Source organism: Suillus clintonianus (assembly GCF_016758775.1).
Source record: "Suillus clintonianus strain FC179 chromosome Unknown DEU56scaffold_151, whole genome shotgun sequence".
Taxonomy (NCBI): domain Eukaryota; kingdom Fungi; phylum Basidiomycota; class Agaricomycetes; order Boletales; family Suillaceae; genus Suillus; species Suillus clintonianus.
This window is the reverse complement of record NW_024539375.1, coordinates 34,854-50,983: the sequence shown is the minus strand read 5'-3', so window position 1 is coordinate 50,983 and position 16,130 is coordinate 34,854. Positions and strand designations below refer to the sequence as shown.

General features: G+C 47.0%; 5 protein-coding genes across 5 annotated transcripts; 3 read left to right on the top strand and 2 right to left on the bottom strand.

Moving 5' to 3' along the window:
- Nucleotides 1-71: 71 nt before the first annotated feature.
- On the top strand, nucleotides 72-1,686 carry DEU56DRAFT_748001 (uncharacterized protein; the record flags this gene model as incomplete). Its single annotated transcript, XM_041349316.1, has 8 exons — nucleotides 72-286; nucleotides 337-486; nucleotides 522-630; nucleotides 681-871; nucleotides 920-1,058; nucleotides 1,113-1,241; nucleotides 1,360-1,514; nucleotides 1,566-1,686. 8 exons carry the CDS (start codon nucleotides 72-74, stop codon nucleotides 1,684-1,686), a joined length of 1,209 nt encoding a protein of 402 aa, XP_041202023.1.
- Nucleotides 1,687-4,119: 2,433 nt separating this feature from the next.
- DEU56DRAFT_919012 (uncharacterized protein) lies at nucleotides 4,120-5,914 on the bottom strand (the record flags this gene model as incomplete). Its single annotated transcript, XM_041358204.1, has 5 exons — nucleotides 4,120-4,725; nucleotides 4,773-4,901; nucleotides 4,954-5,208; nucleotides 5,264-5,719; nucleotides 5,780-5,914. 5 exons carry the CDS (start codon nucleotides 5,912-5,914, stop codon nucleotides 4,120-4,122), a joined length of 1,581 nt encoding a protein of 526 aa, XP_041202022.1.
- A 3,447-nt stretch (nucleotides 5,915-9,361) lies between these two features.
- DEU56DRAFT_874099 (uncharacterized protein) lies at nucleotides 9,362-12,501 on the bottom strand (the record flags this gene model as incomplete). The annotated part of the gene is made up of 12 exons (XM_041355915.1): nucleotides 9,362-9,805; nucleotides 9,855-10,184; nucleotides 10,231-10,428; nucleotides 10,488-10,667; nucleotides 10,716-10,812; nucleotides 10,865-11,025; nucleotides 11,084-11,288; nucleotides 11,347-11,543; nucleotides 11,602-11,784; nucleotides 11,851-12,069; nucleotides 12,134-12,448; nucleotides 12,469-12,501. 12 exons carry the CDS (start codon nucleotides 12,499-12,501, stop codon nucleotides 9,362-9,364), a joined length of 2,562 nt encoding a protein of 853 aa, XP_041202021.1.
- A 793-nt stretch (nucleotides 12,502-13,294) lies between these two features.
- Nucleotides 13,295-14,253, top strand: DEU56DRAFT_984835 (uncharacterized protein). Its single transcript, XM_041360009.1, has 4 exons — nucleotides 13,295-13,397; nucleotides 13,458-13,816; nucleotides 13,871-14,033; nucleotides 14,087-14,253. Exons 2-3 carry the CDS (start codon nucleotides 13,673-13,675, stop codon nucleotides 14,018-14,020), a joined length of 294 nt encoding a protein of 97 aa, XP_041202020.1. The 5' UTR covers nucleotides 13,295-13,397; nucleotides 13,458-13,672; the 3' UTR covers nucleotides 14,021-14,033; nucleotides 14,087-14,253.
- DEU56DRAFT_865999 (uncharacterized protein) lies at nucleotides 14,237-15,723 on the top strand. The gene is made up of 3 exons (XM_041355388.1): nucleotides 14,237-14,712; nucleotides 14,768-15,167; nucleotides 15,221-15,723. The coding sequence occupies exons 1-3, from the start codon at nucleotides 14,370-14,372 to the stop codon at nucleotides 15,699-15,701; spliced, it is 1,224 nt and encodes a 407-aa protein (XP_041202019.1). The 5' UTR covers nucleotides 14,237-14,369; the 3' UTR covers nucleotides 15,702-15,723.
- The last annotated feature ends 407 nt before the right edge of the window (nucleotides 15,724-16,130 follow it).

Sequence of the window (16,130 nt, the reverse complement as noted above, 5' to 3'; positions counted from 1 at the left end):
CTATCCCAGTTCTATCCCGTATTTCCCTTACTCAACTTCATCAACCTGTTTCCTCCCTTCCCTCTGCTTTCATGCCGCACGAGGTGCAAAACGACGACCTGCTGCAGGACGATCGCAGTGACACGTCGCATGCTGAAGGTCGGCAAGGCCAAGATGACAGCCTTCCGAGCCAGCGGGAAACATCTAATGCAGCGGACGCATCTCTGCAGGCCCGACAGAGAAGGAGAATCGCACAACTGGAGGAGAAACTGGGGTCCCTCGAGGCGGGCCGTGCAGCTAAACAAAGGTGCGACTATTATTTCAGGCATCGAGCTGGCTTTTCTCACAACCTGTCAGGCAGACAAACTATTATATAGCTCAAGGAAGGGCGGTGAGGCGTGTGGTTGCTTTGTTCGATAACATCGAGGACCTTGTGGTCGAAAATGACCGAAGGTGCGACGCTGATGAGGATGCAGAAACTACCATCGAGTATGTTCTTCGCACCGGGTTCATGAGTGCCACTGATGGGCTTGTCTATATAGTCAAGATCGGCTGCAGGTAGGCTATGTCATCTTCACGCAGAACTTGCGGTGGTTTCATAAGGAGGCTACGGACATGGAGAATCACGACTACGTACAAATGTTGAAAATGGTTACTTTTCATCACATCCGTCAGCTTTCATGCTGAAGTATTTTCTCTAGCTTCGACAGGGCGCTGAGAGCGCTCGAGGAGACGATACCTCCAAGTTGAAGGGTCTCGTTTCCGAATGGGTCAATCGCGAATTTAAGCCCGATCCACCAGTCGACGCAGATGATAAAAATTTGCGTGGTTTCGCCAATGATGCTTGCGGCCGGCTGCTCTGCCCGGCTGAGCTAGATTGGAACAACCCAGCGTAGGTGGCACATTTAAATCCCTTGAAGAAGTACTCACCTTTCACCAGAGTAAAGTCGGGGATTCGAAATCGTTCGGATGGCCATATCGTCACGGATCTATCTTTTCCAGCATTCCTGTACGAAAGGTATACCGCCGATCCAAATGATTTGGAGGAGGGCCTCTTCAAGGGCAAGATTCTTCTTCAGGTATGTCGCTCAGGAGTCGCCCATGTGTGATCTCACGAGCATTTTCATTTTCAGGGCTATAAAGCCGTGTTTACATCGCCCTCCTCAGCCAAAGATACTGAAGGTGACGGTGATGGTGCTGATGTTATTCAGAACAACCGACATGCTAGAAGGTCTTCCTCTGGACTCAAGGTTAAGAAGCATGTTGCGCAAATCATCAAGTTGGAGAAGGTCACCCCTCGTTCGCTCGCATATATTGCGTGCCAGGTATGTGGTAGCACTTAGTGACATTGGCAGCAGCCCAGGCTGATCAAACGGACAGATCCGTTTCGCACTTTCTTCCGTTACCTCCTGGCGTTCCTTCGACGGTGACTTTGATTATGTCCAATTCTGGCGCACCATTGTAGACTTCTTCGAAAGGCCCCCCGGTCGAGATGCTCGGCGCCGAGTCGACAGGTTACTTGAATGGTGGACTAGGTGCGTCACTGACAGTTCCAACAACAAACTCTAGCTGAGCTCTCCTGTTAGGAAAGTGTTCGGACGGAGGTGCCGTCAAGAGCTGAGCGATGCAGCGAAGGCCAACATGTCAGTAAATTCCCTCGCAAGGCAAAGGGCAATGCGTGATGATGCTGCCTTCGATTCACCCTAAGACCTATCATTATTTTACTATCTTCCCAGTAGCGTTGTCATCAATATACCTTTCTGTTGATGTCATGACTTGATGCGTTGCTTGATATGACTAAAGTTAGACCGTCTGTGTGTGACCAAAAGTAGACACCCTCAAATGATCTCCTAGCGAAGTGATAATATTGATTTTGTGTGGACAACATTGTTACAACTATGAATTTTCTCAAACGCACAATTCACGCTGTAGATTGCACAGTCCTCTATTTCTTTTTGACAAACTGGATTTTTTTGCATTTTGCGCTGACAGCATATTACAACTATAAATGACCTCGAAGGCAGGATTAAAGCTGCATGGTAGCAATCACTCAATTCTGGCAAATCCCGGGCGAATGCACTATATCATAACGGTACAGTATTTGCGTCAAGCTACCGCCTCTTTTGGACAGTGGTGCAAGTGGAACACATCTCCCAGACATTAGATACGCACAGAAGGTTCCATGGATAGTCAAATCACATTATTAATTGATTGCCGCTCACTTGGTGAACACGTCCGGCTGATTCACAAAGGTAATACCCACTCACTCGGATTCACAAAAGTGATGCTCGCCCGCGTTGTTGGGACAATACAAACACTCAGTCTTGCATGGATCATCAACACGCAACTGAAGAAGATCAGCGTTTCAAAAAGATCATCGTCGACAGTGACAGGTCAGCAATCATTAAAGTAGAGCGGAACAACGTCGTGGCAAAACATAATATTCCCTGATAATAATTTTATCGTTAGACGGAGGAGCTAAGCTACGAAGATTGTGAACGCCCGCACACAGAATTCCTCTCGTACGGCGCAAAAACACACCATGATGCTGATCGGCGTGGCGCAACACCTGAGGTCCTTGTCGAATGTTAAGTGAGGTACCCAGGCAAACCATTACTCACTGCTTTCAACTCTCACACCAAGGTACTACACCATAAAGGTACTGCCGGTCTGCGCAGTGCTATGACCTCTTTGGGACGTATCGCGACTGAATACGACTGTCGAGTTATGATGCAGCGTAACATAAAGCCCTTGAGTAGCAAGCAGTATCTGAGTGCGAGGCATGACCCTTTGCTCTAAAGATCTCTACTAAGCTAGTGTGCAACAACTAAGCAGTATCAGTGCATAGGTATGACTTCTTGGGGTGTGATCGCGAGCGGTGTACCGCCGTAAGTTGTTACTCAACTAAATCAGATCGCCTCAGGTCTCCAAGCATGGTAATGAATGAATTATTTTCCAATTAATAAACACACTGTCGAGTTATGACGCAGCGTAACATAAAGCCCTTGAGTAGCAAGCAGTATCTGAGTGCGAGGCATGACCCTTTGCTCTAAAGTTCTCTGCTAAGCTACTGTGCAACAACTAAGCAGTATCAATGCATAGGTATGACTTCTTGGAGTGCGATCGCGAGCGGTGTACCGCTGTCAGTTGTTACTCAACTAAATCAGATCGCCTAAGGTCTCCAAGCATGGTATAAATGAATTATTTTCCAATTAATAAACACGTGCTGCGCTGCTGCAAAATGTGCGGCATGTTCACACAAATTTCCAACTGATATATAGCTCGCAATCATCACCCGTGTGAATACGACAACCTTGATAGCTAAAGTAGGGTTCAAATTTAGGTCTGCTGGCCTGGCGGACATGCTCCGGCCTTCTGGAAGACGTTGGCCTTAGCTCTTAGTTTCAAAAATATTGACCTTATTTCTAAGGTGGCAGCGCTGATTCATTTAGACTTACCACCAACTTGTGCTCCACCTCTCCTCCAAGTTTGATTGTGAGTGATATCACAGCATTATTCGCATCATAAACCTCTGTAGGACAATCACGAAGTGTATCTGCCTCTACAAGGCCAAAAATGACAATGTAATCACCCATAGCAGAATTATGATGATTCTTGTTATTTTGAACTATATATCGTTATATATGCTCTTATCAAAACTTCACCGGTTCACTGATGTTCGGCCAGCTGTGGCCTTGAGTAAGTTACGAGTTGTCGGAACTTTTTTTATGGCATTTTAATCTATTAAAATGGCCTAACGACACGGGCCCATTATGATATATTCTAAGATAACAGTCAGCATTTTCATGAGCATTACCACGCTATTTTTATGCACATTGAAATGGGCATTTTAATGGTACGCACCAAGTGTCAGTGCGCATTTCAATGGTAACCACCGAGTGTTAGTGCGCATTTCAATGGTAACCCACCAAGTATTAATGTACATTTAAATGGTACCCACTGAGTGTAAATGGGCATCCCGGTGGTATCAATGTGCATTTTAAGGTTATCAACCAAATTTTAATGCTCATTCTAACGTGACAAATTTATTTGACAATGATGCGAAGCCTGCATTGCAATCAGATTGTACTAGTTGTGATACTAATACAAAGCATGTATATAACTATGGAATACGACAAATCATGTGTGACGAGAGGAGCGACGTGTAGCGGCGGAATCATTGGTTGACTTGGTTTTTTTCCTGCCCTTAGACTTGGGTACCTGCTCCTGAGATTCGGTAGCCAAAGTCTCTGCGTGAAGTGCCGTAGGAGTTGGGAGACATGGAGTTGGGGGACATGGAGTTGGCTGTGGGTCAGGATTACTGTTAACGACAGGTGCCACAACCTCTAGTTGAAGAGTGTTGGCGTTGGTGGGCATGGCTGCCACACTGGTAGGTCCAGAGGTTGCAGCAGAACGGTGCGTGTCTTCATTAGCGTGGACTGGAAGGTCGACATATTCCAATGATTCCGAGTCTGAATCACTGGCGTCAAGCGCCGCCATAACGCGATCGAGTGATTCAGTGACATCCTCCATGGTGCACAGAGCATCATCGGATGGCTGCATCTTCGCAAAACCATCGAAGACGTACCCGTTGATTTGGTCGATGATGGATTTGATGCGCTGATGGGTCCACTTGACGACGAAGAACTTCTTGACTGTCCGAAAGATGGAGTGATATGCGATCGAGGAAATAGCGCCAACACCATTGCCTGAAAACTCCTGATCTGGGGATAGGATAAATATAGTCTACAGCGTGTGATGAGTATTGTACATTTAGAGTATGAAAATCTTACTGATGTGACACCAAATGCGATCAGCCCAGGAGTGCAGTTCGTGAGTTGCCATATTTTGGCGTAGGAAGGTGGTCCACCGCGTGCTTTGGGATACAATGACATCTTTCCGCATATTGCAACCTTGATGACCTTTAAAATAAGGTATGAGCAGTGAGGTCTGTCATCGAAAACTAGAACTTACCTTCGCAATGACGATCCAGTTTCTGAAAATTTTCTTCTCATTTACGATGTGATCAGGGTAAAGTATGGGCGCCTTGAAGATATCATATACATTTCCCTTGCCCGCTTCCCATCCAATTAAGCCCGTGACCTGCGGAAGTGAAGTACGGTCGTATTTTGACACGAAGAATTCATTTGGCATATCGAATATACCACCTGCAACGGTGCGCAGGCTGTTTAGAAATGAAGAACGAGCTTGCTGCATTCCACTACCAAACTATTCGAGGCTTTAGTTAATAAAATGGCTTGAGATATTAGTAAGAACTACGCACCTGGTTGAAGAACATGTTTGTTCGCATCCGAGCATGCAACACGTGGTCAATGGATGCGTAGAGTTCAGCGACGAGAGCATCCTTTTCTGTAGACTTCTTCGCATAACGATTTGGGGCCGAGAAGTCGGCTGGAGGATCAGGACAGTCCGTTTGAAAAATGACTTTGTCGGGGAGAAACATCTCAGTAGTCAAAGCATACTTCTTTGCCAAACCTAAAATAAGTTTGTCGATCTCATTGGTCTTCGATGAATCAGAAGTGACAGAGGTCGCAGCGGATTCGGGTGTGGACGATGTCACAGATGCTGATTGAGACATTGATGATGTTCTAGGTGATGACAATTGAGGGCGTTTGCGAGAACGCTTCAGCTGTTGCGCAGCGAGAACATTGTTGCTCTCATTCAGAGACGCATTCCGCTGCTGGAGCTGCCCATGTTGAAGCTGTAGATATTTGATGTACTATTAGATAGAGTGCATTAGTGATATTTAGAACAGATATGAACAGAAGCAAGAGCGTACCTCTTGGTAGTGCTCAACAGAAGCACCTCTGCTCGGTGGAGCCACAGGCCGTCGGATGCCTTCATCCTCCGATTCAGAGCCTGATTCAGAGCCTGAATGAGATAGAGTCATCGAGTTAGAATCAGAGTTAGACATTGATGATTCAAATGGCAAATCTGAGAGGGTAGGTTGCAGGGCACCGAGTCAAAGCCATCTCACAGTCGATGTCATTTTATAATGCGGTCGCAAAGTTGGTGTAACAGAAGGGACACTAATAAATTATGCTTACTAATTTATTGCGCCAGAAGGAGTATGAGTCATTGAGGTCATGAGGCTGTAACCGAAAAAGTAAGTCAAATTGAATGGTCCAGGTAAAGACGTACATTGCAGCACGATGGTACACATTGCGAGCCTACACAATAACATGCGGACAGATCAAATCTTGTGATTCAGAGACAGAATAAGGTGACTTACGTCTGTAAAACTGTGAACGTAAATTGACACGAGGTTGTTGAACGAGGACTCTTCAAGTTGCTTTGTATGGTCCAGGTGAAGCGAAAATTAAGGGCACACTGGTATGCACACAATCGACATAATGGCTCAGAGTGTAATAAGCTGCGGAAGGGGTGAGAAGTATTGATGGGTTATTAGCCAATAATGAACGCAAACAGCCAGAGAGAAACTCACCATTTCAGTAGTGGACCACTGAGAACGTGTTCACAAAGGTCTGGTTCGAATACTCGAACCCCTCATTTTAATGGTGATGTCTGTGGGAGAGAGGTGGCTGCGCTCAAAAGCTTGCGTCTTTACCCACCCAAGAGGCTCGAGATCCTTGAGGCTTGAGGAGGAAGTCGTTGGCTGTTGAGGTAAGGCTCCATAGGCTCAGAAGAGTACAACTGAAGACCCTTGCGGATATGCTTGCACAAGACATGACATGCCGGATTGGCCTTCATGATCTTGGCCATGGCCTGCTGGATCAGAGGTTTCATACCAGGGAATCAGTTGCGACACACAGACCATCAATTATGCGCCACTCTGAATCAGTGTGATGTAATGACTTGGTCTGCTAGCTATATAAACAATCAGTGATCGGCAAAGTGAGTGATGGTGATGAATGAACTTCTGAGGAGACCCCTGTGTGACTGCAAGTAAAAATTACGAACTGTGGGATTGCCCACTCCCAGGTCGGCGATGAATCCTGCAGGGCCGTTCCCAGACTTGTCCGTTTCATTCCTATACATATGTTCAATAATCATGTAGATACAGAGGTAGTAACTGAGAGACATACCTGTTCTTCGGGAAGAATCGGACCACTTACGGTCTACTTACGGTCTGAGAATCCCCGCCAGACAATGGAAGCTCATGCAATGAGTAGATGATGACGGCCCCATCGTAGACGCAGCATGAACAGTTGGGGGTTTGTGTGGTTTTGGAGTTATTCAAAGACCTCGATCCTCCTGCGAGGATGCTTGATATTTCTCCCACAACCAGAGTTCGCTATATACATGTGTCAGACGCCAACATTGGCCTCTGGGGCACAAGCACTCACAAACTACTGTATAAAGTTCAACCGCTGTGTCACGGTACCAAGAGTGGAGGCTTACCTATTGAAAATATCGGCCTTTTGGTACTTTAGAATCTAGATATGACAAACGAGTTTATGAAAACTTGTTAGGGGGTGGGGTGCCCTTGCCTCAATTAGACATTTGAGTGGGATTATGCGTGATAAGACTCGGCGGGACTCAACTGGAGACTGTTAGCACAGGAGGTAGAATATACACTAGAGCCATGCCGATCATGACATCAGTTGGCGAGGGGCAGATACTCATGGAGTCGGAAACGTAGTCCAGGAACTTGGCACGAGTGTATCGCTCAAATATCATGAGTGTTGAAAATCACCCCAATGAAGCTGAATGTCGGTCGTATCATCCAAAATGTCATTGTTCTAAAAGAAACACATATGTAGATAAAATTCCAAAAAGGTATGAAAGGTGACCTACATCTGTAATCAGTGAAGGCCGAGAGATGGGGTGAATAGTCTCCTTTTGCACCGTCTCGATCTGGAGTGACTCTAGCTCCTGGTCAAAGACCTGACACAAGTCCATAACCACACTTTCGTGAATCTTCTGCCACAAATGCGCACGCCGCACGGAAGATTTGGATCAGTGAGATTTTAAGGGCAGGGATCTTGCTGTGCATGAAAACACCTGCCAGATCAAGCTGGACCTAGAAACCGGCACACATTGGCACGGTTGATTGTTGGACTCCACCAAAGCGTGAACCAGTGGTTGGGAATCTGGTTAAGACCTGACCTCTGCGTGTTGGTAAGTTTCTTGTATCACATCCGTGTGTTGGGGTCGGAGTGGGGAGAAGGAAGGCGTTGCACTGAGAGGTATGTGTCAACTAGGGGGTGATAGAATGGAGGATGTTTCACCCACCATAGGACACCGCACCCACCAGATTGTACGCCTTTGCGATGTCTCGTGGCTGCAAGAATTGTATGACGACCAATACTCAGGAGTGGTTTGTCTTGACACCGCACCCTGTCGTCTTCATCCAGGAGTAGTGATTGCGGGCGGGGAGGGGGGTCACAGTTCCAGTCTCTATCTGTGTCCTTTGCAGACACACCAACATGTTTCTTCTCCTGCAAAATCACTAAAGGCGCTGAGAAAGACGCTGAGCTTGGAAAGACTTGTGACTGCGTCTGTCTCTGCATCCCAGAAATCACACCGACAGGAATGGTATCTGTACAATGCAATCGAGCTGTGCTAGCATTGCTATAGCCACCCACATTTGCATTGGTAGACCCTGGTTTTCCCTTATTTTGGGGGGCGCCCGCGACGGGAGGGGCAAAAATGTGGGTTTGATAGGTCCTGAGTTTGCCAGGTTGATCTAATGGACCTACTGGGATACCCCTGGACTGGTGGGCAGCCAATTTGGCACGGGGAGACTGGCTGTTGGTCATGGGCATTCAGAGTGCTCCTTTCATCAGTGGTAGTGTCAAGGAGGAGGTCCTCGATGTATGACGGACACTGGATCGGCTGCTGGATCTGGAGTGAGATTTATGAGTAGGACCAATCGTGAGGTGATGTTGAATTCGAGGAAGCTGTTGGGGGCGGGGGTCAATTTCAGAAATGCGATCGCGTGACATGGATGTAGCCTGGAGAATGTGAGAAGATAAAAAGGTAGTATGAGAGGGAACTTACAGAGAGTGGAGGCCTGTGGTCATATTCGCCACGGTCATTGCGAGGTTGTTTGGAAGGTGGCTGGAGGGGTGCAATGAGATAAGATGTGTCATCGAAGCTGCCTGAGCGAGGACGGACACCACGAGTGGATGGGGGAGGAGGGAGGGGGCCTGGAGGGAGAGCAGCAGAACTGAGGGATGATGAAGTGTAGCGATGGTGAGATCGATGGTATGGATGTGGTGGGGGTTCTACGGTGATACTAGGATTCGCAGAGTAGGGGCTGTGATCGTGCTGGATTTGATTTGGGATGGGTGTCAAAACGAGATGGTCACCTGCTGAAGGACCAGCATGTAAATAATAGCTCGGTGCAAGTGAAGGATGAGGAGACCAAAACATACTAGTGATGAGAATGGCCTGGTCATAACAATTGAGCTTGGAGAGCCTTGACTCGAAGGAAAATGTCAGTGTCCACAGTGTGGATGACAAAGTAATCTCCAGGTGTTTCGGGATCGCTGGCAAGAGCAGCGCCCCGAACGATTGACCGGACAGAAATGATCTCGGAGGATGAGCGAGGTTTGGCTCGCACACGCCACACTCCGATATCATCATCTCGTCTTCGACGGCTACTGGCAATACCAACATCGTAGGGATGTATAAGGGCGAGAGGGAAATCAGCGCCGCCGATCGAGCAGCTGAACATGTATACAAGGCGAGCGAAAAACGGCTTGTCTGCAGTTTTCACCATGACACAGTCGTACCTTGGCGATCCATAGAATTGTGGGTTGCACCGAAGCAAGTCTCGGTGCAGGCGCCAGTCAACCATTGATTCATAGTTTATGCGCAAGAACCGAAACTCTGTAATCTGATAGAAAATATCAGTACTGTCAATTGGGTGAGGTAAATTAACATACCATATCCTCTGCGCGTAGGTGAATGCGCCTTCCGTCTGGCAGGGGAATATTGTTTTGTGGCAAGAAACCATTCAGGAAGCCGTTAAGCTTCATCCGAAAGTCGGCAAAAGCCCTGTCGGTCCCATGGGAGTGCATGATGTCCGAAAACGAGTGATTGCCTTGCTTTGAACCTAAATGTGCATGTATAGTCCCTGGCTCGGGGATTCCAGTGTCGTCCAGGGCTTCGTTGGTCTCGGGATCACGAGTGTCTCGTTGATTGTACTCGTCAAGTTCATCAAGTTCGGTGCGCATAGACGTTGAGGTCAGAAGCCATTCATCATAGCGCAGGATCTATAATTGGTTAGACTGAGCTTGTGAGACGATATAGGCGACGAACCTGAGAAGCAACGTTCTTGAAGTTTGTGCGTTGAAGGTAAATTTTTCGCAAAGAGCCGTGCATTTTCTCATTCGGCTTCGTGTTGTAGTTACGTGTCGCACCTTTAGCCAAAATATCGTCGAATACGTGCGAGATCAAGTGCTTCTTTGGAAAGTTCCAATTTTTGAAGGTTTCTGGCTGCGATTCGGTAATGTATTCCTGTCAATAATGAAACATCAATCATCAACGACAATATCTGAACAAATACGGTGACTTACCTCCATCACTTCTGAGAATTTTTGCAGGGCAAACCTTCCTGCCGAAATTGTATCTTCTGTTTGGACTTCAAACGAAGTGTACATATCGAGCTCCACGTAGTAGCGGATGCATCGTAGTAGTAGGTGTCCCAGTTTACAGCAGGACGGGTGGAGAATATCCTGCGCTGCAAATATAATCATCTAAGTTCGTGTTAGTGCCGCAAATCACGCTATAATGTATAGACGCACCTTTGATAGATCCCCAAGAACAGTACCGTCATTGAAATCCACCGCCATGACCGATGAAAAATGGGTCAGATTAGGCCATCGTGGCAGCGCATCGAAGCTGAGGCCACAAGTCAGTGCTAGCATCAATACATTGTAGTACCAATACATACTTTGTGTCGAGTTTAACGGCTGCCTGCCGCCCGAGGTCCGAAATCCAAAATTTTACTTCATTCCACAGATGGTCGCCCCACAGTCCTTCTTCGTATGTATGCAGACGGTCGACAGAGAGAGCGCGATGAACATCTGTGTAAAGAATCCTCCAAAAGACATTCTAACAATTCAATGACATAATGAGCGTGTCCATAGATATCATAAAAACAGCACAATACCTCAACATTTCGGAGTGAGAAAGCCTTTAGCTGATCCTCCTTTTCCTTCTCAGAAGGCCTCGATCTTGCAGTATGGAGGGTGTCTTTAGATTGGCGACTTGTGCGCAGCTCGTGGGGACGGAGAACAGACTGCTCATCCTGCGGAACCAAACACACTGGACACGGGAATTTTCCCTTAAGTCCACGGATCAACGCCATGACGCATCTGCAATGTGACGTCAGCCTCGCGATACAGTATACATAGCAAACTAATGTAGACTTACTGTTCTTCGTAATCGGCGCTCAAGATCAAAATAAGGGGCCAGAGATGACGCTGGATGCCATCCCCACATTCAAACCAATATCCCGTTGTTGAGAGCTTCGCGACCGAGGCGAGAAGCTGGTAGAAGGAGGTATGCCACACGGCATTCTTAAAGTCTACGTAGTTCTTCTTTTTCGCGTGCTCCTGATTTTCAACAATCTGAATCAACAATATAATCAGCGATGCTACTAACAAAACAAGCGCCTGATACACCAACAATCGGCAACCAACCAACGACGCGGCCGCCTCCGAGGGCAGTATTACCATTTCGAATATGAACGGGCAGGTTGGCAATGCGGGCGATAATCGGATAGCCTTTTTGGCTCCCAAAAGATGACAATTTACTCTTGTCCGCGTAGAGGATGAAGGCCAGCGGTTTGGCATTCGGGGGGAGCTGCGACTAGTTACAACAGTGGTGATATACTATTAATGTACATAAACAACAGAATCAAGCTTCAATACATACTTGTGCGCTCCAAAAGGCATCAGCAGTCCATGGTTCATCGATGAAGCGGACAAACCTCTCTCCGTTAAATTTTGAAAGACGTTGAGCATCGAACACGAAGTGAGGTGCAAGACGTCTGTCTTGCAACAAGTCAAGCGCCCAATCCCAGAGAGGGCGGTAATGCATCTCGAATTCGTACACCTCTTGTCCATGAGGAACGGACACTTTATCATTCTGAAACTGCGCACGATGCAATCAGCTTATTATAATGATTAGTTGTAGTTGCACAATATATATTACTTACTTTGGTATAGCGCTGTGAAGCAAGCTCCCACAGCGAGCGAACTTCGTCGTGATTTTGCAGCGTGAAGGAATCATTGCCGCTGGCAGACCGATGGACGAGATCAAGGAGTCGATTGGTCTGATCCTTCGTCATGGCAGCTTCGAGTGCAATCTCTGCAATCTCGAAATCAAGCCGTGTGCGAAAGGGCTCCCATGGTGAGTTGTTACGAGGTACATAATCCTCCGTCGGGCAGCTACGGGAGAACTCGGAGAAGCGATGTGTAGTGGAAGGGAGTTGGCTGTGAGGATGGTATTCAACTCGAATATCGTCGAGCTCCTGAGCCGGTTCATTGGGACCGTGATCAGCATTGTCGAAGTCAGGACCGGCATTGTGGGAGTCGGATAATGCTACGTCGTGGTCTATTGGTGGGAGTTGTCGAGGTGACGACCTTTGCATATTAACATCTGACAGGCAGCACAAAGTGTTAGTACATTGTGAATGAAATTGAATTAAATATACCATTGTCTGGTGCCCAGATAGCAGTGGCGTCCGCTATATCATGACTAGTATAAAAAGTGCAGCACAATCATAAAAAACATAAGCGCTCACCTGCAGCAGACGACTGCGCATCCTCAAAACGTCGTAGATTATTGCGCACTATGCGACGCTGCTTTCGAAGCTCTGTTGAACAATTGTCATCAATCTATGAAGCACATCAGACAACTGATTGGAGCGCCTACCCTTCTTTTCAGCTTTCCGAACCATATCAGCATATGCTGCGTCTTCCAGCCGTTCCTGTTCTTTCTTTGCGCAAGACTTTGAATGAGATACTAACCCACGTGAGCGGACATTTGCCCCGCATCGATCGCATGTCACAAGGTCGGATGTTCTTTGTTTCGACTTAGGCATTATGGGGAACGAGAGAGTATGAGTAGCAGATGAACGAGTGTTGATCGAACGTTGATCGATCGGTTCTATTATTAACGTATCGAAGGCTAGCACGGATCAGAATCACATCAGAACTTGCATCAGAACGACATTAAAACTCCGCCTAGGGCATCATAATCAGGTCAAAATTATTTTGAGGCACATCAAAACACGTGACCATTATGATGCCGGTAAAAGATCTCCGACAGTTCAAGTACAAACATTGTGCAACAATCGATTATGTAAGAAGAACACAAATCATTCGTCCTCCGAGCTTCCAAGGCAGACCTGTAGTCACCAATCGAAGGAAAATTAACTCACGACCTTTCAAGACAAGAGAATTTTTCTGCATATGCTAGTAAGCATGTCTTTCAGGCATTGTCGGTGGTGTATTTCCATGTTCAGACTCATTGGCCAGTGTTGATCGATCAGCAGCCAGATCGATCCGTTCATGCCTGAACCCCTTGTGAGTACCAAACAATCGTTGTGTACATTCATGGCAGTTTTTTAGACATAAGGAGCTCACTTGGGTGATTATTCACAAACTACGATTTCTACAATGTGTTACGCCGCTGTCACGGTAGTGACTACCGACGGCAGCGAGTACGCATGTTCTTCCAGGATATTTGAGATATGAACATGCACACCAAGTTTCTGACTCGCCTCTTAAAAATTCATATCAACTTCAGCGTGGTACCCGTCTCTCTGGGCCATCGATCGAGCACACCAATAGAACTCGAATTATCTCATAGTAGCACACAACTTCCTGTGCATAAGGTCAGACATTATATTTGTAGAGAGGACGTTGGACTCACTTCCAATATTCCTTAGGAACGGGGCACATTTTTGGACCTTGACTTGTATCTCCAATCAACATTTTCCACATTCAAGCTTGTGGTCATGTCTGTGGCTGAGCTTGTGGTGGTGATCGTGGCTGCGCTTGTGGTAGTGATTGTGGCTGCACTTGTATCAGCCTCTTGATTGTGTAGTGCGGGTACATGTGTGGTATCTAACGGTTGAGCGCCGTATACTTATTACTACCCACAGTACTAGCGCCTATTACTCACGCTGTCGCTCACTCTCCACCACCATCATTTTTGCTCTCACAGTCGCATCTAGGGAGGCATCATGGTACAATACAAGCGGTCTTGGCACCATCAAGACTTTCACATGGAACCTGTACGACGGCATCATGATGATATTTCCTGTGTCATTGGCAGCTATGGTATAGCGCCAGTGCCAAAAACCGGTGTGCCATCCAATGTATTGATACACAGGGTCACAACCTTAAAGAGAGCAGAATGAACAGACTTACTCTCTCAACTTCACTATGACCCTTCTAACCGTGGCTATCCTGTCATGCATCCCGTTTGTCTGTGCCTCACTACCCAGCCTCAATGGTACAAGCATCCCCACACTCGATGTCATCAGCTCTCCATCCTACAGTTACACCAGATCCTTGTGGAATATCATCTGGAGCTGTTGCTTGACTATATTCGCATGTACATGGACTTCAATCCATCCGAACATTCCGGGTATAAACGAGAGCAAAGTTGCCAAAATTACTCGTCGTATATTACTCATGGGGCTCGCAATGGCTGCCCCAGAACTCGTGGTCACCTGGGCTTTGCGGCAATTTTTTAGTGCTCGTAAAGCTGCAAAGGAGGTTACAGGTAGGCCACATGCTTGGACTATATAAGTTGGCACTCAACCGATGAGTCTTCACAGGATGGGGAATGACCCATGGGTTCTTCGCATGGATGGGTGGATTCATTCTCTACGTCAATGGTTCGCCACGGGCCACTCTTACACCTGATGAACTCCTGCGGTTCGTTCGTGAGGGATCCGTCGACATGCCTGTCATCACAGAGGCAGATATAGATGATAAAAGTAAGGATGACGGACTATCTAAAGGCGTCACCATTCTTCAACTGGCGTGGTTCGTCACCCAGCTCGCCGCCCGTTATCGCCAGAAGCTTCCGATCACCCTGATTGAAATCGACACCCTGTCCGTAGCTGCTCTGACCTGCATTTTCTATCTCTTGTGGTGGAAAAAGCCCAAGGATGTAGGACTTCCTTACGCCGTTCATTGGAAGGGAGCCACATCACCCAGCGACTTAACCTACGAGTACGTTATCAATACTTCTGTCCCGAGATCGCTCTGTTTAGCCTATATTCTAGCAAGTCATTTTCACCTTTGGAAGTTATGGTACATCCCCTTGAGAGTCTTATGGGAAATCAGGTCCTCATTTCTGCCTGGGCTGTCCGTTCTCGTCGTGTTCCATCTCTAGGTGGCTATGGCGAGTCTCATGCTGTGGTCACACTTCTCATTGGATGCACCTGTGGGATGGTGTTCGGAGGGATACATTATCTGGGATGGGACTACCCGTTTTTACAACAGAGGAATTGGCGCGTGTTTGCCGTTTGGATAACATTTATGCCGATAATCTTTCTTCTTACTATTGGGTATGAAATGTGGCGGGGCGACAGCAATGTGAGTCGTAAAAAGAAGATGACAACGATGATTGCAGTTTTCATCGTCATGATGTATTTTGTTGGACGGGTTGCACTAATTGTCTATACGATACAGAGCTTACGATCACTGCCTCCAGCTGGTATATATGATACAGTATCTTGGACTGAGTATATTCCACACTTGTAGTTTTATTACATTGCCGTGACGGAATATGATAACTTATATGTAGCGCACCAGTCACCTCATTCTGCAACCTGTTGATCCGGCGTGAGCATGCGCAAAAGCGGTCTGGGATAGAAGTTGGCTTGGTTGTTACCGCGTGCCATCCCTCCCGGTAAAAAAATTGTGAGTCACTCACTTTAAAGACCAGAAAGTCGAGGGCTATGTTTGTGCTCGGGCCGGTTCTTCAAAACATACGGATTCGAACATCAAATGATACCCTACTTGTTGTCAGGGTTCCATAACGGCGTAGTGCGACAGGAAGAATGACTGCAGTCTCAGCAGCAGCCGCCCGCCATAATGTACCCTAGCTAGTCGATAAACTCAACATGCGCTCGAGTAGGTATACCTATCAATACACGCACTCCAGTGTATGTTGAGTTTGAAGGACTGAGC

Coding starts and splice junctions, on each gene's coding strand:
- DEU56DRAFT_984835 (XM_041360009.1), top strand. CDS start 13,673: ATGAACATGCACACCAAGTTTCTGACTCGCCTCTTAAAAATTCATATC. Junction 13,817..13,870: donor CACAACTTCCTGTGCATAAG/GTCAGACATTAT, acceptor AATATTCCTTAG/GAACGGGGCACATTTTTGGA.
- DEU56DRAFT_865999 (XM_041355388.1), top strand. CDS start 14,370: ATGACCCTTCTAACCGTGGCTATCCTGTCATGCATCCCGTTTGTCTGT. Junction 14,713..14,767: donor AGCTGCAAAGGAGGTTACAG/GTAGGCCACATG, acceptor GAGTCTTCACAG/GATGGGGAATGACCCATGGG. Junction 15,168..15,220: donor CCCAGCGACTTAACCTACGA/GTACGTTATCAA, acceptor CCTATATTCTAG/CAAGTCATTTTCACCTTTGG.